Source organism: Spea bombifrons, chromosome 3 (genome assembly GCF_027358695.1).
Source record: "Spea bombifrons isolate aSpeBom1 chromosome 3, aSpeBom1.2.pri, whole genome shotgun sequence".
Classification (NCBI taxonomy): domain Eukaryota; kingdom Metazoa; phylum Chordata; class Amphibia; order Anura; family Pelobatidae; genus Spea; species Spea bombifrons.
In genome coordinates, this window is record NC_071089.1 from 44,040,991 (window position 1) to 44,067,778 (window position 26,788).

The 26,788-nt window shown below is 39.2% G+C and overlaps 1 protein-coding gene across 1 annotated transcript; it reads left to right on the forward strand.

Moving 5' to 3' along the window:
* Positions 1 to 221: 221 nt before the first annotated feature.
* On the forward strand, positions 222 to 23,986 carry TXLNB (taxilin beta). Its single transcript, XM_053461033.1, has 9 exons — positions 222 to 593; positions 5,150 to 5,241; positions 5,574 to 5,744; positions 6,954 to 7,148; positions 8,055 to 8,174; positions 15,219 to 15,293; positions 15,778 to 15,870; positions 17,719 to 17,814; positions 23,337 to 23,986. The coding sequence occupies exons 1-9, from the start codon at positions 230 to 232 to the stop codon at positions 23,790 to 23,792; spliced, it is 1,662 nt and encodes a 553-aa protein (XP_053317008.1). The 5' UTR covers positions 222 to 229; the 3' UTR covers positions 23,793 to 23,986.
* Positions 23,987 to 26,788: the final 2,802 nt, after the last annotated feature.

Sequence of the window (26,788 nt, forward strand, 5' to 3'; positions counted from 1 at the left end):
CAATAGAGGCATTAAGAAGGTAAAAAAAGGCCAGTGGAATTAGGTTCTAAGAGAGAGACACTTGGGAGGTATGGTAAATTTCATGAGGAAAGCAAGTACCTTTTGGCCCCTGTTTGTTGTAAAACAACAATTATATACCCCTTTTAAGTTGATCAATTTTAGCTTTGTAAAATATATGTATTATATTAGCTACTAAATACAACATTTTCCTCTTTTTCTTAGACACAAAATGGAAAATAGTGATAAACCTAAAATTGATGAACAGTCACAATCCCAAAATGATCTCACAGTACAAGATAATGGATCACCAACAATCCCTAGTACAAAAGCTGAAGATACTCTACTGGATAACAGCCATGACATTTCAGAAGTGCTGAGCAAACAGCTGGAAGACATTATTCACACATACACCTCAAGTGAAGTTATAGGTACCAGCAATCCTGAATCTTCAGTTACAGAAGAGTCACTGCAGGAAAATGGAGAAAGTGAAGAAGCCAGTAGTTACCAAACTTCTTCAGTAGAGGTCACCACATCAAAAGAGCCACCTCCAAGCAAAGATCAGAAACCAGAAAAGAAAATATTAAAAGGATTGGGTAAGAAATGCAGAGTTTGAAATGTAGTACATTAACTGTTTCATCAGAAAGTGAGTAAGAACAACAAAAGAACCCCTTAGTACTGAATTCTGGATACTACACAAAATGAATGCAAAATTCAATATGTTTAATATAAAATTTAATTCTAAAACAAACAGTATATACAAAAACTCAGGCTAGGCAATAACAGGCTTTGTCATGGACATTTCAGTAACTGCCTCGTACATCCCCAATGACTCTCATGCCTTTTTGGGAAACACTAGTGTTTGGTTATAGACATTTTGCCTATCTCTGTAGAGTAATAAAAAAAGATTGCTTAATGTGCTTGCAGCGTGTGCTGATTAGCTGCAGAAAAAGTCACCACTGTTAGTACCACTGAAATTATAACTAGCTCTTGATTGGTTTTCCAACATATTTGAAGCAATATCCCTCATAAATGTAAGAAGCTGTATATAATCCCTAGCCTCATTCTGCCAATAACAATTTTTTTTGTTACATTTGCTGTTTAATTCTGTAATTCTGTTGTTATATATCAGCTATACTGCTAATTTTGATTGTCTCTTTACAATGCTGTTCATTAGGATTATATGAATGGTAGCATGCAGACACCAATTATTTTTGTGGTTTAGTTTAATTTGTTCAGCGCATTTTCAAGGGCAACCCTCCCACATTTTAGATAGCGAGAGGTTCCTTCCCTGTGAATCAGCAGACGCTGTTGGTTCTTCTAACCTTGGGACTTCAGCTTTCCCTTTTCCAAAGGTTTTTTTCTGTTTTCTTTTTTCTTAGATAAAATTTTGCTGTTCAATTCTGAAGTCCCATGTGATATTAACTATACTGACAATTTGGAATATATCTTTGTAAATGTTGTTCATTATGATTCTAAAAGCAGCGGCATATTATTTTTGTGGTTCATTTTAATCTATTTATGGTTGCAGGTTAGTCCCACATCTCCCTTGGAGTTGACATTCACCCTTGTACTTAGTGTAGTGCCCTAGGTTTGCAGAGTCATGTTTAGGCCTCTCATGTTACACAGGAAGGCCCACCCCTGTGAATTGACAGGTGCTGTTGGTTCTTCTGGCCTTGGGCCTTTTTTTCCTACACCTCTTTTCCTTGATCCTCCCACCTTCCCTTTTTTTCTTCTTCTCTCTGCTTTACGGTCTGCTGGCATTCGGTAGCCGTGACCTCCCCCTGGGCCTCCTGAAACATATAGCACAACCAACCTCAAACTCCTATCCATAAATACACAGGGTTTGAATACCCCCAGAGAAACATTCTATCTTGTTGAGGGATATGAAGTGATGTAAAATAGACATAGCTTTTATCCAAGAGACCCATTTGCAAGTGCTTTCCATGCCTAAACTCACTTAGCAGGGTACTTTAGTAATAACCCCCATCCAAAGGCACTGCCATTCTTTTCTCTAAGTTCTTGCCTTTTTAGGAACAGACTACAATTGCTGACCCTGAGGGTAAATACCTGTTGGTTAAGGGACTGATAACTAATCAAAAATAAAAAAATTCCAACCTACCTTCCAAACAAGCAACAACATCATGTTAGGAAAATCTTACATGAGTTGAGGGACTTCCAAGAGGCGATTCTCATATTGGGTGGTATTTTCAACATAGCCCTATAACGAAAAATAGACACCTTGATGGGACCCACCCATACATCCCTACATGTGATTAAGAAAACTGCCTCACTTCTGGCTGATTTCCACCTGGTGGACTGCTGGAGATCTGAAAACCTTTGAGGACCTCTGCGTAGCTACCTCACCACCATCTCCTGGCATATTGTTTCTTTACCAGCATCTTCTCAGGACTTTATACCCTATCCCCTCAAGCTTTATGAAAAAAATGGAAGAAGCAGATCTCACTTACCCTGCAGCAGTGGGAAAAACTATCCATCGATGCCCAACATAGTTCTAGCAGTAATAGAGTCAAGAGATGTCATACAAATTGTTGGCTAATCGTTATAGATCTCCCTCAGTGACTCATGTTTATCAAACAAATATATCAAACTCCTGTTGGAGATGTGCGGCATCTCCAGGAACGCTCCTACACCTTTGATGGTTTTGTCCTAAGACAGTCCCCTTTTGGTCCCAATTCCGCTCACTACTATATAAGTTCACAGATAACAAAACTGCCATTCACACCAGAGTTTCTCTTCCTACCATCTCGATTTCACAGTATAAAAAGTCTGTAATCCCTCACCTTTTGACAGCAGGGAAAGTCCTGATACCACTACATTGGGGAGACTCATCCCCTCCCTCTTTCAGACAGTGTGTCCTAAGAATTAAGCAGGAGGGCAAGTTAGAGGAGCTGGTCCTCTTGGCTAATGATGCAGCAGCAGGTATCAAGATAAGTGGTTAAACTGGTTGGAGTTTATGGTGGGGCCGTAGGTCCGTCCGCTGTTACGGGGAGGTGGTTGATTATATTAACAAACATAATTATATTAACAAATCCTCTTAGTATTTACAAATATTCTTTTACGGTGTTCTTTTCCCTCTCCCCAACTTTCCTTGGTACCTACCCAGTAACCCTGTTGCCCGTGGCTGTGGATTATGATTAATTAGGTTTCCCTAACATAATTGCATCTGCCCATACCATGGGCTTTCATTGATACTTTCTATAAAATATGCATTGTCAATACTACTATGCACTGTGCTGTTAATCTTGCTGTAACATGCAATTTAAGATGAAATGGATTAATAGCTGTGTACCATATTGTACCCCTTTTATACTGGCCTTAAATTTTTCTTTTGAAAATAAAGTGTTTTACCATAAAATAATAATTTTTAATACTTATCTGTGATGCATAAAATACTACACTAGTGCACTGTTAAATATTGAGGACCCTCATATTTTTATAAACTTTATGTTTACTGCATTTATATTCTACTGTTAATTGATTTTTTACACATTATGCACATACCTGTGAACTTTGGATTTTATGTCCCAGTCACAGGGTCTCAGAGTTACGCAGTCTAGAGCCGACTCCTTCCTATGCTATACTGCTGTGATCATATCTATGACTTCAGAGTAGTGCTTTGTAGACTTGTCCTTTCGGATTCATAAGATTTTTAATCTTAACAAACTTTGCCAATTTTGTTACTAATGTCCGAATAGGAGGAGGGACCCAAAAGAAGCAGAGAGCTCCACATTTTAGTTTTCATATAGTTGTTTTTTTCACTCTGCCAGAGGCCAGAATAATGCTGTTCCTCCAATCAGGGGAGAGCGTGTGCTCTCTAAACACATATTAATGGTGAAGTATATCAATCACACAATTCAATTCATTTATTTTAGTCAATAAATAGATCAGTTAAATTCACTGATGGAGCAAAATCCAATGTAAACCAAAAAATAATCAAACATAATCCCAAAAATGAATCCCATAGATAATATTCCAGCTAATAATCTTCGCAACAGAGAAAAGCCCTGTAAAGTGATCAGGGTATAGAGCTACACCACCATTCCCACCATATTTTAATATATGTTTGTCACTAGAAATATTCACTAATTGTCAAAGCAATTTTGTCTTTTGTGTATTTTAAAATGCCTTCCTTCAAAAGCGTATATTGTGTAAGGTAATTCTACATCATAATAAAGACTCAAGTTGTAAACATTTTCAGCACAAATGCAGCAGATGTGCCTAATTTTAATGTCTGCTTATTTGATTTGCAAATGAACTGGATGTTTAAATCACAGATTATCCAAATTTTCAGTTTCCATGGGTATGGTATGGTTATTGCATTTCTTTTTCTTCTAAGGAAAAAATAATTAGAGATATGTGCTCTTCAATATGTCTCAATGTAGTAAAATAAGTGATTGTATTACAAAACTAATACTTGATCATGCTTACACATTTTGTGGATGGTTATTAAATGTTTTAAAGAAAAAAAAAAAGGAAACAAATATCAAACTTGGAAAATTCATGTTATACGGTGTAGAATATGTTTTTTCTATTTGTACGTGAACAAACAATGTTGTATTAGTAGAGAACTCTGACTATATTGATTTTATTTCTTGATTTATTTAAACATAGACCAGTTATCATATGCACTTTAATGCAGATGATAATTAAATGCAAATGCATTGAGTGATTCTGCAGAATCCAGACAGAAGCATTTGCCTCTTGCTCTATCGCCCCCAACAGCTTGGTTTGCAGATGTGTTTAGGCAAACACATCTCCTGCTCCCTGTCCCCACACAGTAATGGGAACTGGTATTTCCACTTGTTATGTTGTAGTCTTCTAAATGATCACCAAAGGAGAAAGGGTACTAAAGGTGATAATGTATTTTGAAACCCTACAAAAGCACCTCACATTGAATTAATTCTAGATTAGACATGTTTACCTGTAAGAGGTTTTTAGCATCACTGTGAGAATTAAATTTTAGGATGCATGGAAGTTGCATCAATTTTTGCATGAAATCCACCCATCCCTGTCTTTACGTATCTTTGAACTCTGATGTCATAGCGTTGTGTTTGTGTATATATATATATATATATATATATAATGTATTCTCCTCCCAAAAATTAAGGAAATGTATATGTTGCTTTAGGAAAAGAGACTACAATGCTCCTGCAAAGCCTGGATAAGCTTAACACCACGGAAGAGAAGTTGGAAGCTTTTGCTAAGAAGTATTCAGAAATGGTCAGTGCAGCATGTGTTTTACTAGGGTTTGTGTTTATGAGATGAGCTCATGAGTTTCCTTAAGTGTGTTTTTTTTCCACAAGTGACCTTGTCTGTTTAATATAGTTGAAAAGCAAATCATATAGATGGGGAAAATAAGAAAATTGTCTTTAATACATTTTGAATGACACATTACCTCTAATAGGGATAGTATCCTACATTTATCAAAGTCTAATAGGTACTTAATCTTGCATTGATCCAAAGGGTTAGTGTTTTAGGTCAGTGGATTACATGTTAGCAAGATTAAGTGCATTGATAGTTTGTCTTTTTCTCCTGTTTCTCTAATCCTTTAGCTTGAAGAGTATCGTGCAGAACAAAAGCAGATGAAACTCCTGCAAAAGCGTCAGGCCCAACTAATAAAAGAGAAAGACCATCTGCAAAGTGAGCATAGCAAAGCCATCTTAGCTCGTAGCAAACTGGAAAGTCTCTGTCGGGAGCTGCAAAGACACAACAAAACACTTAAGGTAACAACAAAATAAGAAAGCTATTAGCTATGTTTGTAAATGTAAATTTAAAAACAAATTGAGGTATGTGTTCTAGACCTAGATGATTTTTCAAAACTACTTGACCTCTGTAATATTGCCCTAGGGAGACAAATTACATCCAGTATTACATGAACAACAAACTAATAAAAAATAGAAAAATAAAAATAGGAATAAATTTATTGGGTGAATCTCCAAGGTTTCCATTTTGTAGACAACAATCTACAGTAGTTCTAGGAGGCATTTCTGCAACATCTGCAAGCACCTGCAACACCTTTGCCTGCCATGGTGCAAGGGAATATGTTCTTCAGATGGCCTACCTCTTCTTGCATCTTCTAATCTGATCAAGCAAAGGAGCAAATGAAGCAAGGTGCAGGGAGCAGGCATTATTAAAAGCACAGATTCCTCTGCTTCCTCACTAAAACGTCAGACCACAACACACTGTGCACATAGCTGCAAGGGCGCACGCACACACTGAACTTTACTGCCATTAATGCAGTTGATTTGGTGTGTGCAGCCACTGGATGGATACATGTATAAACACAATCTAATAGTCTACTGCTGCTTGTATCCAGCAGGTGGCCACATGCACATTACTTAGCAGCCACTGGCCTTAAAGTGCCAATGTCAGTATTAATCTTCAGTCAGTTTCTGATAAGAAGCTTCCGCCTATGGCAGTAAATTTCTGTAAAGTTCAGCTGTACTCGACATTTCAGAATGACATTGTCCCAACTGCCAAAGGTTTTGAAAATAGTTTTACAGGTATGAAATGTCACAGTAGTGTAGAAGGCATTCCCAGGCTTATGATTACATTTAACACCCCCCTAGTGACGCCACTGACATTGTCCAGTTTTCTATAAATAAGAATGTTTTTTTATTAGGTTTGTTAGGTTCAATATTTTTGTGTCACTGGTTGTAATGAAAAATTATGTTTTGCAGATAAAATGCCATATTTATTCCATAATCTTGACTGATTTAATATTAAAGAAATTACTAAAAAAAATTTACTAGTCAAAGGAGGTAGCTCATATAACAGCATGATAAATTGGAACAGAAATGGTGAATTAAGCCATATGTGGCACTATTTCCATGTGTAGAAATAAATAAATTCCAAGAATATAAACACATTTAACAGTGGCTGGCATGTATAAATTACTATAATAAGATGATATTTCTATAATTTGTAAATAGGAGGAGACCATTCAACGTGTCCGAGAGGATGAAGAAAAACGGAAAGACATCACAAACCATTTCCAGTCAACATTAACAGACATCCAGAGCCAGATTGAGCAACAGAAAGAGAGAAATAACAAGCTATGTCTGGAGAACACAGAGCTAGCAGAAAAATTAAATAGTATTGTTGGCCAATATGAAGTCCGAGAAGAGGTAAGAACAGCTGTGATAGCATTGTGTGAGCTGTCTTTCTATACAGCAGATACAAAAACATTTACATAAATGTAAATAAATAACAATACACAGGTATTACTTATCATTCACATACCTACATTCAGATTTATTATCTTACAGGCACGCAATTATAAACTGTAAACAAATATAATAAATAATGTTCCAAATCACCATGGTAGTGTTCTTTCATTATAAGTGATTGTGACAGATACTGCAGGCCACTCTACCTCTACCGTGATGTTAGGGGAACGTGGCCGTGAAACAATTCACAGCCCCAAGGCAACTACACCTTAACCCAAATCTATTCCCACGACCTCAAAATGTTACTGCCGCCACTAAGTTTAATTTAGGGTTTTGTAAATGCTGAGGAGGCTCCGTAACCCTCTGAACTACTATATTTAATCTAAATAAAAATAGTCACCGTGCTTATGCAAACATAATAATAAAAGAAGACATACAAAAAAACAATAGGAAGATAAAAGTTTTTCTTTAAGGATCTTTTCTGTCTCTAGGAGACTGTTCCATTTAGTGTCACATGGGAGGGGAGTGCGTAGCCTGGACACTTTTATTGAGCTAGGTCATAAAACTAAGCATTATAGTAATAGACTAATAGCTTGTTTCCAATATGTTTAACAATGTATATGTCCACTGAAAAATTTAATCTCCACTATACACACAATTACATATCATTTTGCTTGAGCGTGTTTATCTATATCAATAAAAAGTATTCAACATTGAAATGTTATAGCGTCACATAAGCTTTTGGGACCTCAGAGGTCATCTGCTTCCAGCAGAAGAAAAACCCTCTGATCCAGAAAGCTGAAATTAATCAACCCTTTACATGCCCCTGTGGTTTATAACTGACAGATACATTATGTTTTGTAGAACCTGGAAAAAGTCTTTAAACAGAAAGAACTTCAGCAGAAGCTGGTGGATGCAAGATTCGAGCAGGCCCAGGAACAGATGAAACAAGCAGAGGAAAAACACAATAGAGAAAAGGAGTTTGTAAGTGTTTGCAGTGAATTTAATTCTATAAGGGGTGTGTAAATAAAAGTCCCAAAAATCCCTTCTGTGCATATTATATGCTCCAACATGTGTTACAAGGTAGGGTGTAAAGTGAAAATAGCTAAAATCAACCATTTTTAGTACAGGATGTGAAATAGGTGCCTATAAGATCTATCCTAGATCCCCAAAATCCCTGATGTAAATATTAAAGCAAAAATTGAGATGCATCATTGATGAAAACATTAGATGTCAATGAATAAAACAAGAAAAAAATAGGGTAGCAGAGGCATTATTAAACACTACTCTGCAACCACCAGACAGACCCAGAGACTTGCTGTTCCCACAGAAATCTTGTAGCACTGCCACTACTGCAAGGGATTCTGGGTAGACATGTGCAATTTTAGGTTAACAATGATTACCTTTTTGCCTCTATATCCACCTTATATATGCAGATTAGTACTATACAGAGCTAATCGATTAGATCAGCTTGTCAGCACAATTCCTGCTATCCTATTGGGTGTGTGTGCTCTTGGACACTACAACTATCATAAGCCAAAATGATGATGGGGTCATTGGAGCTATAACCCAGAAGTATACAGTGGGTCATATTAACAGTATTTTATGCCTTAATTGTGTTTCTTTGCAAAAATGATAACACCCATCTTATGTTTCTACCTTTTCAATATATTTTCTTCTAAATTCTTGTAGAATCTTGATGTATGTATAGCCAAATATATTTGACACATTTATGGTTTGGGGTTTTTTAGAAAACCATATTTATTTTCATTACTTGTGTTATTTAATTTGGCATATACTGGGAAGTAATGAAAATAATGTTTTACCTGGGTTTCTTATTTTGCATTTAAAACATTATACCCTGTGGGCTGAAACGCTTGTGAAGAGTTGTCCTGTCCGTGTAAATAAGAATATCAGTGAATAATCTTAGTTGTGAGTTCAGGGAACATTGAGTCAGTGAAAAGCAGAGTGAAGAACCCTCACAACCAAGTAATAGTAGACCGAGAGGATGTCACTGAAAGTGTCATCATTTTGCCCTCACTTGAATTCGGGATGATATGCGGGCCGTTCAGTGATGTCCTCTCCCTGATCTACCAATTAGGGGACAGGATGTCACCGAAAGCGCCGTCACTTTGCCCTCGAGGCAATATGGCGGCACTTTTGGCAGCATCCTCTCCCCGATCATCCAATCAGGGGAGAGGACATCATCGCAAGACAGATCATATTGCCCTCATTTGAACTCAAGGCAATATGGCGGCACTTGCTGTGGTGGATCAGAGCACACATAGGCATCCACAGTCAGATGACCCATTGATGATCTATTTTTAGCCCAGAAGAAAGTGAGGAAGAAGTGGGAAGGTCTACTCTTGCGGCAGGAGTGGACCTTACTCTGCCTTGTGCCCTAGTAGAAAACCTTATGACCTAGATTTAGATTATGAGCCAAACTTGGAGGAGTCAAGTGACACATCTTCCAGTAATTTCTCCACTGAAGCTGACAGGAGGGGCGGAACTGGGCAGAAGGGTAGTAGGGTTGTAGATCTTTTCTACTCCGTGCTGAGGTTATGGTCGAGCAGCACACATCAGCTCATATTTTGAAAGCAGTTAGAGATGAGGAGTTTGTGGGTTTGTGTTGCCCTGCACATATACTACACCTGGTGGTAAGGGCAGCTATTCCAATTGACAGGCAGTGTAAGCTAGGCACAGCCTTGAAACAAGTCAGCAGCTGAGGAAGGTCCACCCAGCACTGTCTATATCAGGACATAGTCACATGTTGGAACTCCACCCTGGGTATGATGGAGTGGATCGTAGAGCAGCAGGAAGCTCGTCATTCTGAGCAGAACATTGGGGTGTCCAACCTATTGGGCAGAGGAGAATGGGCTTTAATGGGGCAGGTGGTGGCAGGCCTGAAGCCATTTAGGGATGTGACAGAGAATTTAAGCCAGAGAACTGCCACTTTGGGCAAGGGTATCCCTCTACTGATGTACCGTAAACAAAAATGCATGACTTCTGGGAATAAAATTACCGTATTTGCTCGATTATAAGACGAGGTTTTTTTCAGATGCTCTGAAAAATACCCCTCGTCTTATAATCGGGGTCGTCTTATAATCAGACCTCAAAGTCTGACTATGAGACGACTAAGATCCAGATCCCCCGCAGCTGCAGGGGATCTGGATCCTCCTGTCTCAACCCCCCCGCCCCACTTACCGGTACTTCAGAGTCCCTGGTGTGCAGCTGTCATGTAGCTGGGGCAGCGTGTAGACTCACGCTGCAGCCGGAAGGAGGCGTGGCTAGCAGCGGGGGTTGTCTGCGTGCATCCCGCAGACATTCCCCGACTGTCAAAGATCAGAGTTCCCCGCACCGGTGCGGCGCCGGCGCGGGGAACTCTGATCTCTGACAGCCGGGTTAAATGGGGGGCATAAGGCATTTCTGGAGGCAGGGTGCTCTGTGAAATGCCTTTTAACCCCCTTAATGCCACTCTGCCTCCAGAAATGCCTTTTTAACCCTCTATACGCCACTCTTCCCCATAATATGCCTTTTAACCCTCTAAGTGCCAGAGTGGCATATAGGGTTAAAAGGCATATCATGGGGCACAGTGGCATATAGGGTTAAAAGGCATATCATGGGGCACAGTGGCATTTAGAGGGTTAAAAGGCATATCATGGGGCACAGTGGCATATAGGGGGTATAAGGCATTTCTGGGGCAGATGTGCATAACTGGGGGGCAGGTTGGAAAATAGAAGGAAATAAAACCAAAATATTTTTTTCTCAATCATAGCTTTTATTAAAAAAATAGTTTAAATGAATTAACATTTACTGGTAAAACTTTTTTCCTATAGGGTCGTCTTATATTCAGGCTTTTTCTGTTTTTTCCTAAATTAATATTAAGATTTGGGGGGGTCGTCTTATAATCAGGGTGTCTTATAATCGAGCAAATACGGTAAGTCTTTATGGGGGACAGATTACACATGGAGGTTGAAACTCTGATCGGAACGCTAATAGAGGAGATGACAGGTCGCAAGCCATTATGGACACCCCGGAGTACATGTTGGCCACCCTCTGTGACCCAAGGGTTAAGGGCAAGTTGACCCTCAAAATAATTTTAAAACTTGGAGGGACGTGCTTGTACTTAGGGTGCGTGAGTTGCACCACGAAAAGGGCATGCTAAGCGGAGAGATGCAGGAAAAGGAATATCCAAATAGCAGTGGAAGTAGCACCACCCACATGTTCAATTCTTAATCCCCTTCACCCAAGCAGAACAGCAGAACTAGATCTACGGGAACATCAGGTATTTGGGCAGAGACCCTTGAAACTTTGGTGGATACTACCCAAGCTCCCAAAGTCAGACTGGCATCTCTGAAATGGTCAAAGGAACCGCCACTTCCTCAATAATCTCCGTTATTGGAATGAGAAACCTGTATTCTGGCCAAGCCTCTCCTTAGTTGCCCAGCAGTTGCTTTCATGCCTACCAACCAGTTTCCCAAGCAACATAGTTTTTTTCTGTGACAAGCAACATACTCAACGTTCACAGAACACAGCTCTTCCCACACCTGGTTCAGCAGATGGCTTTCTTCAGTCATGTACAGAGTGGTAGGATGTGTCTGCCAGTGCCTGCCCTGTCCAAATGCTTTACTGCTGCTGCTCCTGTCCCCTTCCTTACACAATTGTAATTTTTTTGGTATATTGTGGAAATTCAGTCCTGCACCAAGGGGCTGCAAGTGTCAGTCTGCCAGTGCCAGTGCCTGCCCAGGCCCATTGCCATACTGCTGCTGTTCCTCCTCTGTCTCCTTCCTTGCTCTAGGGAATCAATTATTTCAATGTCTTGTATATTGTGGAAATCCTGTCCTATACAAAGTGGCTGGATGTGTCTCCCTGCGAGTGCCTGCCAAGGCCCAGTGAACTACTGATTTATATCTCCTTCCTTACTCTGGGGTGGTGAATGATTTAAATTTTTCATATATTTGGGAAATTCAGTCCTGCACCAATGGGCTGTCTGTGTCTGTCTGCCAGTGCCCGGTCAGGTCCAGTGGCCTACTGCTGCTGCTACTCCTGCTTTTTTCCTTACACTGGGGAATCAATTCTTATATTTGTTTGCATAGTTTGACAATTCAACCCTGCACCAAGGGCTGCATGACCTCTATCTGCAGTGCCTGCCCAGGCACAGTGCCCTGTTGCTGCTGCTCCTGTCTCCTTCCCTACTTTGGGGTGGTCAATTCTTTAAATTGTATGTATGTTGTGGAATTTCAGTCCTATATCGAGTTCCTGGATGTGTACCTGCCAGTGCCTTTCCAGGCCCAGTATCCTACTGCTGCTGCTCCTCTGTCTCCTTACTTACTCTAAGGTGGCCAATTATAAAAATTTATCGAATAGTGTAAAAATTCAGTTCTGCACCAAAGGGCTGTACATGTCTATCTGCCAGTGTCTGTCTAGGCCATGCCCTCTACTGCTGCTGCTCCTCCTCAATCTCCTACCTTACTGCGAGGGATCAATTCTTTTTAATTTTTGAAAATTTTTGATCCGTTCACCGAAATCGTCCAATTTTGAAGAAATTCAGCCCACGGCGTGCTGCTGCATGTATATATCATTTGGTGTGCAGCTGCTGTTGCTGGGCCCGTAGCGCAAAATCGAGTCTTCCTAAACCTTCAGATGGAAAAACTGAGCTGAAATGAGAATTTTGTCCTAAACAATTTTGCTTGCTGTGCAAAAGTCTAATAATAACTTTATTGAAGCAAAAGACTGGTATTCCCTCAAAATATGGCAACCATGTTAGAATCCTTTATAGGTACATCTATTCCATGGTGTTCAAAGGATTACCTGCTATCTTAAAACCTTGTCAATGTGGAATAATGGATAATTTAGAGTAGGTATTCTGGCGACATCTGCTGGTTTATATAGAAACAGTAATCTTTTGGAAATAGATGTGCAACATCAATTTTTTTTCAAAAAAGATTGTATAAAAAAAAACTCAACCCCCCACATCCTAAACTGTTTTGTGTTGTTGCATCAACAAATTAACGAACACTGAGAATTTTTAGCTGTACAAGCCAAAAACAATCAAGCGATAAGGAAACCAAGGAAGATTTGACTAAACAATGGCTGCTGTTGGCTGGGCCATTATGCAGTAGTTTTTTGCTCACCTAACATTTTAATTAATTGTCATGCTAAAAGTGGAAAATATTTTCTAAAAGCATAGCAAAACAAAAATATGTGGAAAAAAATAAATACACATATGAAATCCCGCTTTCTCATAACTTCCTTGAAGACAGCAACACATGGAACAATTTTTTTTTTGTGTAAAGCATGTAAGTATAATAGACATAAAGAAGAAAATATATTCAGATGTCTAGGTAGTATTTTCTCACTGGTTGGCTACATCATGTGCTCAGATGTTTTTCTCAGGCAAACAAAACTGGAGTTAAATTACATCCAAGGCATTAAGGGGTTGTCTTCTCAGACTTATACACTACAGACTTCCACAGTCGTAGGATCACTAAATGTGGTACAGTAAGGAGCTTATATCATCAAAGAGTTTGCAGGAGACACATTTCTGGGAACTCACACTAGAGCTCCTTCTCAATGTACTGAGTGGGCACCTATAGCCAGGCCTATATAACAAGAGGATGTCAATGCTAGGTAGTCTTAGCCAGCGGGCATTCAATTTGTTAGCATATGCCGAGGCCAACTCCAATTAGGGACAACTGTTGCAGCTGAAGGACATCAGTGGCTTTCCCTAAAACCCAGCTAGAGAAGTATGTGTGCTCATCAATATGGATTGATCACAGTGTAGGTAAGAACCTTAACTATGCTGAGTGACAGAATAACATGACCTGTCACCTTTTGTTTAAAAAAGTGAGCACTAACTGGATTTTACATACTGTAGTGTCCCTGAATTATATTATCCTTTGGATAACATTTCCCTTTTTGCGCAATTGCTCCCATAACAAATATAAAAGAATAAAGATGGCAATAATCAGAACTGGTAAACACCCTACCACTTTACACTTGTTCTCCTATCATGTTTTGAAAATGATTATATGTTACGCTTTTTCAGTTTTTCCTTGAACAGATATTCATATTAGTTAATTTTAAATCAAAGACAAACCTATACATTAGGTAGAGAGGGCCCTGCTTCCAAGCTAACAATCTTGAGCTATTATTAATGTTTGACAATGTTTTACATAAAATGCTTTGGTAGGGAAAAATCTGACATGTCTTATTTATTATTTGAACCTTTACATTTTCCTAGAATAAATACTTAACCGTTTCCACAAGCACTCCTTAAATTGATCTATTTGCTTCTTATTTCTCGGAAGTAATAGTCATCTTTTGGTATGCGGCTATTGGCTCCCAAGCTCAGCTCATGCTACACTTTGCCCACCTTACACCCTGATCTGGAACTAACACTGTAACAACCAAATATAAAATGTTGAAGAAAAAAAATAGAAGCAGGACTGTACACCATGTAAATAATTTTAATATATTAATTTGAGTATCAAATATATTATTTTAATAAATAAGTGAGGAACAAACCCAATGAGTTCATCTTATGTATCCATCAACAAAAAATACATTGAAAAAAGAGAAAAAAGAAATATAGAAAGAATGAAAAAACTCGGGATCCCAAAAAGAAGAAAATACAAATAATATAAATTACTTCATAGTTTCCATAGGTGTAATATGGATATTTTGGTGTCAGTGTATTCATTAATTATATGAATAAAAAAAACCCATCTAAATAATAATTAAATATAATAATCCGCTTTCACCATATTAACTAATTAATATAAATGGAGGTTGTTTCTATCATGGTGTGGCTCACAAAATGAAGTTTAAAAAAAATTGTAAGCACTTTGTTGCCATAGCAACAATAAAAATATCAAAATGTTTCTGTATTGTCTAAGTTAAAAAAACTACATTTAAAAAAGGTAAACCAATGTCACTTCTTTTGGAGCAATTTGTTTTATTATTTAACCATATTCAATTTTCACTAGTATTTTATAGGTTTGTTTTATTATTTGTTTATTTGTTTAGCTGCTGACCCAGGCTGCAGAGTGGAAGTTGCAGTCTAAAATGCTGAAGGATCAGGAGACTATGCTAAAAACTCAGGTAAAACTAGGTCCATGATCAACAAATATGCATTACTACATAAACATCTGTATATGTTCTGAAGCAGAAGAACTTTAACAGTAGTTAATAGCAATAAGGCTCAAGCTATTTGTGTCCACACATTACTTTACAAAATAGTGCTCTTATGTACAGTATAACTCATTGGACAAAAGTAAGACTATAAAGTGATCTAGGACTGGGATCAAGGAAGAATGCACATCTGGAAACTGGACAGTTATTCATCTAAAAGTTACTTAACATCTGTTACATCTAGTCTCTAGCCTCTAAAATGATACATTATCGTACATCCAGGATCAACACAACCAAGTATTATGATCATGGAGATGGGTCCAAACTAGGAACCACACATACCATGAAAAATATTCCTTGTCATTCACAGGTTGGCATTCCTGGGTTATCATGGTCAATATTTTTACGTGTTCATAGCTTTCTTATCTTTGTCCATTTAACCATCTTTTTGCAGATAGCCCTTTATTCTGAGAGGTTTGATGAGTTTCAAAATTCTTTAACTAAAAGCAATGAGGTGTTCAGTACTTTTAAAAAGGAAATGGAAAAGGTAAGTGTCTGATTACAATTTATTAATTAAGTGTTTACACGTCTTTGGTAGTAGCCTTTATTTCTAAAAAAATGTAAACTACTGGACATTTGTTTAGTGACAAACACACAAATAACCATTTTGGATGTTCATTTAAATAAGAGACTACACCATATTCTCTGGCATCTTAAAATCATACAGTGTCTTGAACAAAAGAGCATTTTAAATTACGACCCTCGCTTTGTACTTTGCTGAAATTTGAAGTATGTTATTTGTTTCATCCGTTGCCTGTAGCACTTTGTATATGGTACAGATACTTACTTTATGTTACAAGCATTTATTTGGAAGTAGAGTGGTTGCATATTCTATTATGTTCTATACTAAGTAAAGGTTACAACACAAAAACATAAAAAAATAGTTTGGCAGTATTTGAATGTACTCAAACTGCCTCTTATAGGTAGAATATGCACATCATACACATTCTACATGCTAGAGAAAATAAGGAGACATGTTACCATATGGGGGTACAATAATTATATCAATGCAATTATAGAAAAAAAAACAGATTCAGAAGTTGTAGTGCACTTTTGGGAGTTTGTTTTATAACGTGCGGAGTCCAGAAAGTGGGTCATAGATGTGCATAATAAAAGTCTAAAACATAAGTTCTTTGGTAGACATATCAAAACGCATTACTATAATATGTATAGTATAATATGTATAGCCTGCCTTGAACAGCTTACATTATAAGTAGAGAATGAAAAACAACATTAAAGGGACATATTGTATACAAAATAAAGAACTCTGTGAGTATTTTAATCTGCATTCTACCAAAGCAAAAAAAACCTCTTATCTGACACAGTAGATGCAGTCCTGCTTCAGCGGCTGTCCTTCACCATGGTCTGACTTTCCAATAGGTGTACTTTCCACACATGAGCATGGGGGTCTAAACAGACCTCCACCTGCATTTACTGGGTCAGCACTGGATCTGACTGGAGGAAAGTATATAACATATCTCCTGCCCAGCATTTAGCTGAATGGTGGAGCGACCATTATTTCAACCGTAATAATAGTTATAATATTACTTATTACAATATATCATGAGCATACACACAATCATACAGACCCATGCTAACACACAATCACTCTCTCAATCACCCCCTTACCTTTTTCCAGAGCCGCACAAGGTCACATTATATATAACCCTCATGCATTCAAGCCTTCACAATTGGGGTTGTCTTTTGGACTGGCCCATACTGGCCCCTCAATCATGGTTTAGTCAACTGATACTTAAGAACACTTTGGGAAGTTTTGCAACAAATCTTTTAATAATTAAACAAACTGTATGTAAACCAAACAGGTTCACAGAATAAGCCAAAATCTTTTTTAAATTTGTTTACAAAATTAATAAAACAATACATCAGCTTCCTTGAAAGTATGTTTAAAATAAATTAATAAAACAATAATTCAGATTCCTTGAAAGAATTTTAAAAGCAAAACACCGCAATGCATGGAAAATAAAAAACATTGTGATGGGTTATCATAATTGAGTGAGCAAAAATGTATAATTTGAAAAACCAGACTCTCGGCTTTAGATTTTAGCAGGTATTACTTTGGTTGTAAAATAAATTAAATGATTCTTAAGTACTTGACATACTTGTAAAACACTTACAGTATATATTAATAAATGCTTCCTTTGAATAGCTGACATAAAACCTAATTACTTTTGTCAAAATGTAATTATTATTTCAACAGTTTGAAAAATTTGAATTCTATCAGTCAATGCTTTGAAAGACAATTTTATTTTAACAGCAGCTAGTTGTTTGTGCTTATGAGTATGTGCTCTCTGATCTTATATTATATATTTGTTAGATGACAAAGAAAATGAAGAAATTAGAAAAGGACACAAACACCTGGAAAACTCGATTTGAAAACTGCAATAAAGCTCTACTGGACATGATTGAAGAGGTAAGAAAATACTTTAATTCATATATTGTCAAGGTGCATAACTAATTTTGCTATTTCAAACCCCCAGCATGACCTCTTCTGTTATTTTAGCCAGGTCTTTAAAATACTATAATTGCCAACTATCCCGACAGTCTCAGATTTGGGATTTGGAAGGTTCTCTCGGTACATCAGTGTCTGAGAGACGTCAGGGGAAATTGGTAGTTGTGGGTGTAGGGCCTATTCGGGTGAACACAGACCTTTAAGGGAGCACAAGGTCTGTTTCTTCAGACCTCTGCTTGAGTGCTCCCTAACTCTGTGTGCCAGCTATTGATGCTGACCAGTGCAAAATGACATCATTGGCTGACGGTCTGCATGGAAGCTGCGCACACAGTGAGCAGATGGGGATAAAGGGGGAGGTGTGAGATAGGGACAAATAGAGAAAGGAGAGAGATAAAGAAAACGGGGAGGGGTAATGAGAAAGAGGGAGAGTGTATTCATATTTTGAAGTGCACATGTATGTACGTTTCTATGCCCAGACGTTTTTAAGGGCAGTGCATATGGGTGTTATGGGCAGGAGTGTTTTAGGGCAGTGTATGTGTGTATTACATAGTTACATAGTTCATAAGGTTCAAAAAAGACCTATGTTCTTGATCCAAAAGAAGGCATAAAAACCCTAATTAATCCAGTTCGAATTCTGCCTTGCGACTGTCTATCCATTACCATTGGTAGTTTGACGCTAAAGGGAATAGAATAAATGACACACAGACCTTTAACCCAGGGGCCCTATTTTTCTTTTCTTTTATCTAAAATATGCTAGTGTCCAGCAACTATAGTAGCAGTGGTGAGTAGCACCTAAGATTCACAGGTGCACGAGCCAGGCTCCACCAAGACCCTTAATAACACTTGGAGTGCTGAGCATTCGTCTGTTTTAGTGTCCAGCAACTGTGAAAATGTCTGCCATGAACCATGTCTGTGCCTATACTTGGTTAAAATGAGTGTGTGTGACTGTGGGGGTCAATGTACAGGGTTACAGTAAGTGTGTGTGTGGGCGACTTAGCAAATTAAGTGTACAGTGTTAGACAATTTGAATATAGTGTGTGAGGGAAGTGCCAGTGCATGGTGCTACAATGAGTGTATGTATGTTAGTGTTCAATGCAAGAGTGTGTGTGTCAATTTACAATTGTCAAGTGTTAGTGTACACTGTGGTGTGTAGTGTATGGCATCAGAGTGAGTGTGTGTGGGGTTAAGTATTAGAGTGGGTTGAATGTCCACGAACAGTGTGTCAGTGTATGGTGTTAGACTAAGTGTGTGTGTTGGCATATAGTGTTAAAAGTCTATAACCAGGGAGTGCAGATAGAAGAGCAAAGTAGCAGCAAATAAGCTGTAGACACTAGAGGGCAGAGCAGTTATTTCCTGTGTACCTGCATAACAAAATCCTCTGTACCCTGCCCTGTACAGCTTCTTTACTGCTCCACCCTGCTGGGCTTTAAAAATATCACCATCTATGTAAAAGAATGGAGGGGGTGCAAAAGAATATTCTTGCTTGGGGCACCACAAAAACAAAGGCCACTAAAACGTAGTAGAATTCAGGAATATTTTATTGATTCAGCAGTTATAGTGGGGCTACATTGAAGAATAGGCTGAGCCAGGTTAAGTGAGTGGCGTGAGTGTTCAAAACAAAGCAAAAGCTCAGCCAAGCGAATATCGTAAAAAAAACCAAACACCTATCTAAGGCATAAATATTGGGGATTCTGTCACACTATGGCTTTATATTGCTTAGCCCACCGCCACCACATCAAAGTATCCCAGGTTTGACACGTCACATCTATGTTTCTATGACTATATTGCTCACCTAGGAGCTGAATTAGTGGGACTGCTTTGGATGTTAACCCAAGCTATTTAAAGCCTTCTCTGTACACCATTAATGAGGCACCTGTGTAGTAGGAGGAGCTGCTCACCCCTTAGGTTTGGACAGAACCTGGTCACCTGAACACCTGTTTGCTGTGTGTTTGAATGCATGTCTGGGTATGATAGTGTGTGTCTCGGTTTGTTATTGTCGACACGTGTTTTTCTGGGTGTGTTAGTGTGACTGGATATGTTAGTATGGACATGCATTTGGGTATATTAACCCCTTAAGGACAATGGGCGGTCCCTAAACCCATTGAAAACAATGCATTTTGAGCCGGTACATGTACGGGCTTTGTCATTAAGGGGTTAATGTACAGGGATGTTATTGCAAGTGCCCTATGGACGTACCGGTACGTCCAAAAAAACACATCTCAAGAATGCCCTATGGACGTACCATTGTTTGACAGCCTGGACTGCCCCCAGACAGCAGAAGCCAGCATCGCCGGCTTTCTGCTGTCCGATATGATGTAACAGCTTCCGGCATGAAAGCCGGAAAGCTATTACATTTTTAAATGCAGATCGCGTGATCAGGCATTCCCTTCCCGGCAGGGGATATCCTGTCCTCCAACGAGGCACAGACGCTGTGATCTCTATGCAAGTCTGTGGGGACTTGCATAGAGATCACAGTGTGATCCGTGCAGGGGGATCGCGGAGAGGAGAGTGAGAAACCATGTTTCTCACTCTCCTCACATGCTGAAAAAAGAAACGGAGGGAGAAAAAAACGGTTAGTCATTTAAAAAAAAAATACAAAAAAAATCATTAAAATTATACAATAAATAATAATTTAAAAAAAACAATAAAGTAACCTAAGTGATGTGATTGTGACATCACTGGCATTAATAACATGTTCAAGAGGTCCCTAAGAGGACCTGTAACCATTTTAAAAAAAAATATATATAAAAAATGTCAGGTGCCTTAGACAATACTTTGTAGTAGTATCTGTAGTTCATCTGTGTCTGTAAGTTGACAATGCAGCTGCATAACGGTGTTATTTTATTTATTTAAGTTACTTATTGTAATATTTTACCTATTATATTATAATTATATAAACTAGTTATTTACTTATCAAAAACTATTTTTAATATTTTGTCATTTGTTAATATAGGTATTGGGCATGTATCTATATTTAGTGTGTATGTAAAGCAAGACAGCTGACCTAGGAAAATCAATAGGCCTTGGTCTGCCCCTTAATGGGTTCATGGCAATGGTGCAATTACAAGTCTTGTGGGTACAGTGGCAAGTCAGTTTGTGAACTTTCTGCACCATAATAACCAGGTGGAGTTAATCATGCAGATTATGTCGGTTATGCAGATTGGGTGGGTCTTTAGGGCAGTCGGTGTGGTAAATTCTCATGTAAGTACAGTATCTCACATTTTTGTAAATATTTTATTATATCTTTTCATGTGACAACACTGAAGAAATGACACTCTGCTACAATGTAAAGTAGTGAGTGTACAGCCTGTAGAAATAAGGGTAAATTTGCTGTCCTGTCAAATATAACTCAACACACAGCCATTAATGACAAAACCTTGGCAAAAAAAGGGAGTATACCTCTAAGTAGAAATGTCCAAATTGGGCCCAATTAGCCATTTCTGCTCCACGGTGTCATGTAACTCATTAGTGTTACAAGGTCTCAGGTGTGAATGGGGAGCAGGTGTGTTAAATTTAGTGTTATCGCTCTCACACGCTCTCATACTGGTCACTGGAAGTTCAACATGGCATCTCATGACAAAGAACTCTCTGAGGATCTGAAAAAAAGAATTGTTGCTCTACATAAAGATGGCCTAGGCTATGAGAAGATTGCCAAGACCCTGAAACTGAGCTGCAACACGGTGGGCAAGACCATACGGCGGTTTCACAGGACAGGTTCCACTCAGAACAGGCCTCGCCATGGTCGACCAAAGAAGTTGAGTGCATGTGCTCAGCGTCATATCCAGAGGTTGTCTTTGGGAAATAGACATATGACGGCTGCCAAAATTGCTGCAGAGGTTGAACGGGTGGAGGGTCAGCCTGTCAGTGCTCAGACCCTATGCCGCACACTGCAACAAATTGTTCTCCATGACTGTCGTCCCAAAAGGAAGCCTCTTCTAAAGATGATGCACAAGAAAGCCTGCAAACAGTTATCTGAAGACAAGCAGACTAAGGACATGGATTACTGGAACCATGTCCTGTGGTCCGATGACTTATTTGTTTCAAATGCCGTCACTCGTGTGTGGCAGCAACCAGGTGAGGAGTAGAAAGACAAGTGTGTCTTGCCTACAGTGAAGCATGGTGGTGGGAGTGTCATGGTCTGGGCCTGCATGAGTGGGGCTATAGTTCATTGAGGGAACCATGAATGCCAACATGTACTGTGACATATTGAAGCAGAGCATGATCCCCTCCCTTCAGAGACTGGGCAGCAGGGCAGTATTCCAACATGATAATGACCCCAAACACACCTCCTATACGACCACTGCCTTGCTAAAGAAGCTGATGTGGGACATCCTCAAACAGAAGGTGGGGGAGTGCAAGGTCTCTTACATCCACCAGCTCCATGACGTCGTCATGGAGGAGTGGAAGAGGACTCCAGTAGCAACCTGTGAAGCTCTGGTGAACTTCATGTCCTAGAGGGTTAAGACAGTGCTGAAAAATAATGGTGGCCACACAAAATATTGACACTTTGGGCCCCATTTGGACATTTCCAAAGTGTACTCACTTTTGTTGCCAAGGTTTAGACATTAATGGTGTTGGGTTATATTTGAGGGGAGAGCAAATTTACACTGTTATACAGGCTGTACACTTACTACTCTACATTGTAGCAGAGTGTAATTTCTTCAGCGTTGTCACATGAAAAGATATAATAAAATATTTACAAAAATGTGAGGGGTGTACTCACTTTTGTGAGATACTGTATTTGATAGTTGCGCTGTAATTTTTTAATTAAATGTTGGCAACTATGTAACCCAGTAATATTGTAATGCTTTGTTTATATGATACCAACAAATTTCAGGCAAAGGTATTCAATAAAAAAGGGAAAGGATTATTATGTCATTGACAGAAGAAAATTACATTTTAAGTAAAACAAACTACTTTTAAAAAGTCATGATACCTTTAGACTCAATTTGGTTACAGGAGATAATTCTGTGGGAATACAGAGACTGCACATAAACTTAAAAACAGAGCCATCTTTTTCTTACATGGTAGGTACAAAGATGGTCAAACAAAATTAATATATTTAATACCATTTGTTTCTTGTATTCAAACGGATCAGTGGATACTGCCCTGTGCATCAACACACAGACACTGATACATAAGGCCTTTTTGGAGCCATAATGACTATGGCAAACACAATTAGTAATATGCAAATTTAAGAACCGGTTAAGATTAACTCTAGATCAGGGTGGCTGAGAATACGTGCACAATATAGTGATTTTTAAGAAAAAACATCAACAATCATCTATTGTATGCCCTTTTTGTGACACCATGCTTAAATTTAGCTTTACCACTGATGATTTTTGGCATTCCCCAATGGTGTTTTTTTTTTATTTACCTTTAATCATTGTATACATCTGTTCAGAATAATTTAATGCTATAATTTGTCAATAATTTCTGCCCCTTTCTGTTACCCACCTACTAACATGTGTTTCGTATTGCAGAAGTCTATGAAAGCCAAAGAATATGAATGCTTTGTTCTGAAAATTGAGAGGCTGGAGAAACTTTGCAGGGCTTTGCAAGAGGAGAGAATTGAACTGTACAAAAGAATTAAAGATGCAAAAACATCTGACAAAGAGGGAGATGACGAGGATGAAGATGTTGAAGAGATTGATTCCACTAACCAGGCTCAGACAAGTAGCACTGAGCTTTCAGTTATAGATGAAAAGATCATAAATGATCTAGAAACAGCTTTTATGGTGGCCCATCATTTAGAAGAGAAACCTAAAGATAGTGGTTTGGAATGTCTGCAGTATGAAGCCAGCAATTTCCCACCTCTAGTGGATCAAGGAGCACATCCAGAGCAAGGTACCAGCTGCCCAGATGTCAAATCAGTACAACCCCCAAGGCAAGAATCACTAAAACCAGAAGTGGACCACGACATGGAAACTGTAGACTAATATAGACTCACATATAACGGTTAGAACAAATGAACGTGTGTAATTACAAATAATGGCAGGTTAAAACTGCATTGTGTTCATTTGTTCTCTTTATTACATGACCCATGTGTTGTAGGTCATTTGGCACGCATATTAAAAGTGTATTCATTAGTGAATAAAATGCATAGTTTATTGCTGTGCAAGATTGTATGCAACACTGTATACTGGTAATTCTGGTCCTTAGAGTCTCTGGATTTGAGACATTGTGCTCAAGTTCCAGAGTGAAAAGTTATATGCACTAAAGTTAATGCTTTCTCAAACATGACAACAAATTTAAAGGGTGACAGAAATGAGCCATCTGCATGGACCAAGAAGGATCCTGAACCTTCACAAACTTTGAGACTAAGCCAATTCTCTTGCATCTAAAAGATCTGAACCCACCTGCCCTGTGCATGCTGATCCATTGTGGAATAAGGCAAGAAAGACCAGCTCCCCAATAAGAAAGACACTATAAAATGCAAATAAATGATGTAAGAAACCCAATACAAGAAGCAGTAACTCAAGCAACACGGTTCTTTGAGAATCCTTTAAACTACTTAGCCTCCTCCATCCTTTAGCCATTTTAATAATAACAAAACACCTTGAGGAAGCAGAAGGGACCCTTTTAATTAATTTGACCAGCAAATCACCTACTTATTCTTAAATATCTAAAGGTATGTAAAAGGTATATGCACTAAAGAGTGAGGTGGTCTGAGGACTATTCAGTAACAGGTTGGAGTCCCTTCCCCAACAGACATTCAACAAGGATCCTCACCATGGAAATATAATGACAATGTTTGATTATAGGGTGCCCCCAAAGTAAACTCACCCTAGAGTTCCAAAGCTAAGACAATGTGGAAAGAAATCCATGCAATGTCAAGTTCTTAAGCAAACCCCCTACTAACCAAGACTCCTGCCACCAACCCATGCACCACTACTGTTTATAAAACATCACAAACCTGTGCACACCACCTGTGTGTTGGACATCTCCTGCTCTTGCCCACATAACTGACTATTCATTTCCTTCAGTGAACACTGCCACACCTGCAGATTGCCATTCATTACTCTGGTCATCCTAATGAAGCTGTGTCAGGGGGCAAAAATTAACATGACAAGAAACAGCTTCTGATCCATTTTGATCAATTTAAATACAAACACCAACTGACCCAACAACAGCAGTTGGAGCCATCCTAGCCATAACACCCTATCCATAACACCCTATCCATGAAAGTACCAGCCTGACATACTGAGAAGGCCAAAATATAATCTCCTGGGTGTAGATCTCCATCCCCAAAAATAAAAGCACCTCAACCAATCCCTCTTTCATATCCAGTGCAGACAGAACATCTTATTACCACTCTCAACCAAGAAGTAGCTTAAGGGATGGCAAGCCAGCAGATGAAAACACCCCAGGTGAACAGGAAGTTGGAATGTTGTCTGAATACCTGATTTTGCCAGGAGAGAGCAACAACTTACCTGATGAACTAACACCAGAGCTTTGTTAAAAGAATAATGCACCCTTAACTTTTCATTTATCGATCCCGTTATGAACTAAAGAACAGGGTGGAAAAGACAAATGATATAACAGCCTATAGGAGGAGACATAGGTAAGAGAAAAGAGATTCCAATGGGCCAGGGGCTGGCAAATATGACTAGGGACTGAGGGTTAAAATACGGGCCTGAGGGAAAAGCATGTGAGATGGGGTAGGGGATCTGAAAGTGGACTGGGAATATTTACAAGGGGACTTTCAGAACTCAGCCCAAAATAGCTGAGTTGGTAAAATTTAGCTGTTCTACCATCTCGGCAGCCTGGACTGTCCCTTGTCAGCAGAAACCAGAATCTCTATGTACGTAATGGCACTCAGCACGAGCACCAGTAGACCACTATAACGGGAAAGCTGATCACTGGATTGAGCATTCCGTTCCAATATGTGTCAATGCAGACGCTTGCCAGAAGGATTTTGGAGGAGAGGAGAGACCCACCAGAATCTGTCCAGATCCAATTATACATACAGTGCTCAGTGATGTCACTGTGACATTGCTGGAATCCTTAAGATTTGATAGAGACCCCCCTCTGAAAACAGTGACAAAAATAAAGTGCCCCAACATCCTATTGCCCTAGAAAAAATATAAAAAATGGCTGGCCAAACTTGTCCCCCTGAGAGGCAAAACATTTGCTTTAGTACAAAAAAATCATAAACATTACATATTTTATACCATTTTATATTATAAAACTACCAAAATGCATCAGGGTAGTTGAGTTAAACATGGAATGCATGTAGCATGATTTAGGGGGTACACCATACCTGGGAACTCTCCAGGTTTGCCCGGAGATTGCCATGTGAAACACCGCTTCTCTGGATCTCCGGGTCAAGACCCGAATCTTGACACGCCCCACTCCCCGCACATTTTCAATTTAAATGTTGTTTCCCGGCGAGAATACCCCTGACATCAGCGGAAATCCCCCTGACATCAGCGGGAACATCAGCGGGAACATCAGGAGGCAGTCCTGGCCGCATCCCGCAAGGGAAGGCTCCGGGTAGCTGGAGCCCAGAAGTTCCCAGGTATGGGTACAACTACCCCTAAACACCAAAATAACCCCCACAAACTATATATTTATATACCCTATGTGACGGAAGCCTCCATCACTGGGGCCACTGGAGAGGCCTGAGAGCCAGCCTCCTCCCTACTGACTATAGGTCATAAGTATATCATCTCATCACAGCAGTCCACAGCAACTTTGTAAGGTCCAGTCAGGCGGCCCCAGAGACTGTGGTAGTGGATGGGACAGCGGTCTTCAGACCTGGGTCGCCGGAATGTTGGACACTTGGCCCAAATTCCCACTCCCCAGCTGAAGTGCTGGCATCAGGGCAGAGTGTCACTGGTCTCAATCCACCCCTCCCCCGTGTTCCCTAGTCTGACCATGACGCTCCTGCAGTGCCCACTCAGACCACCCCAGCCGAAGGATTGGCAACAGG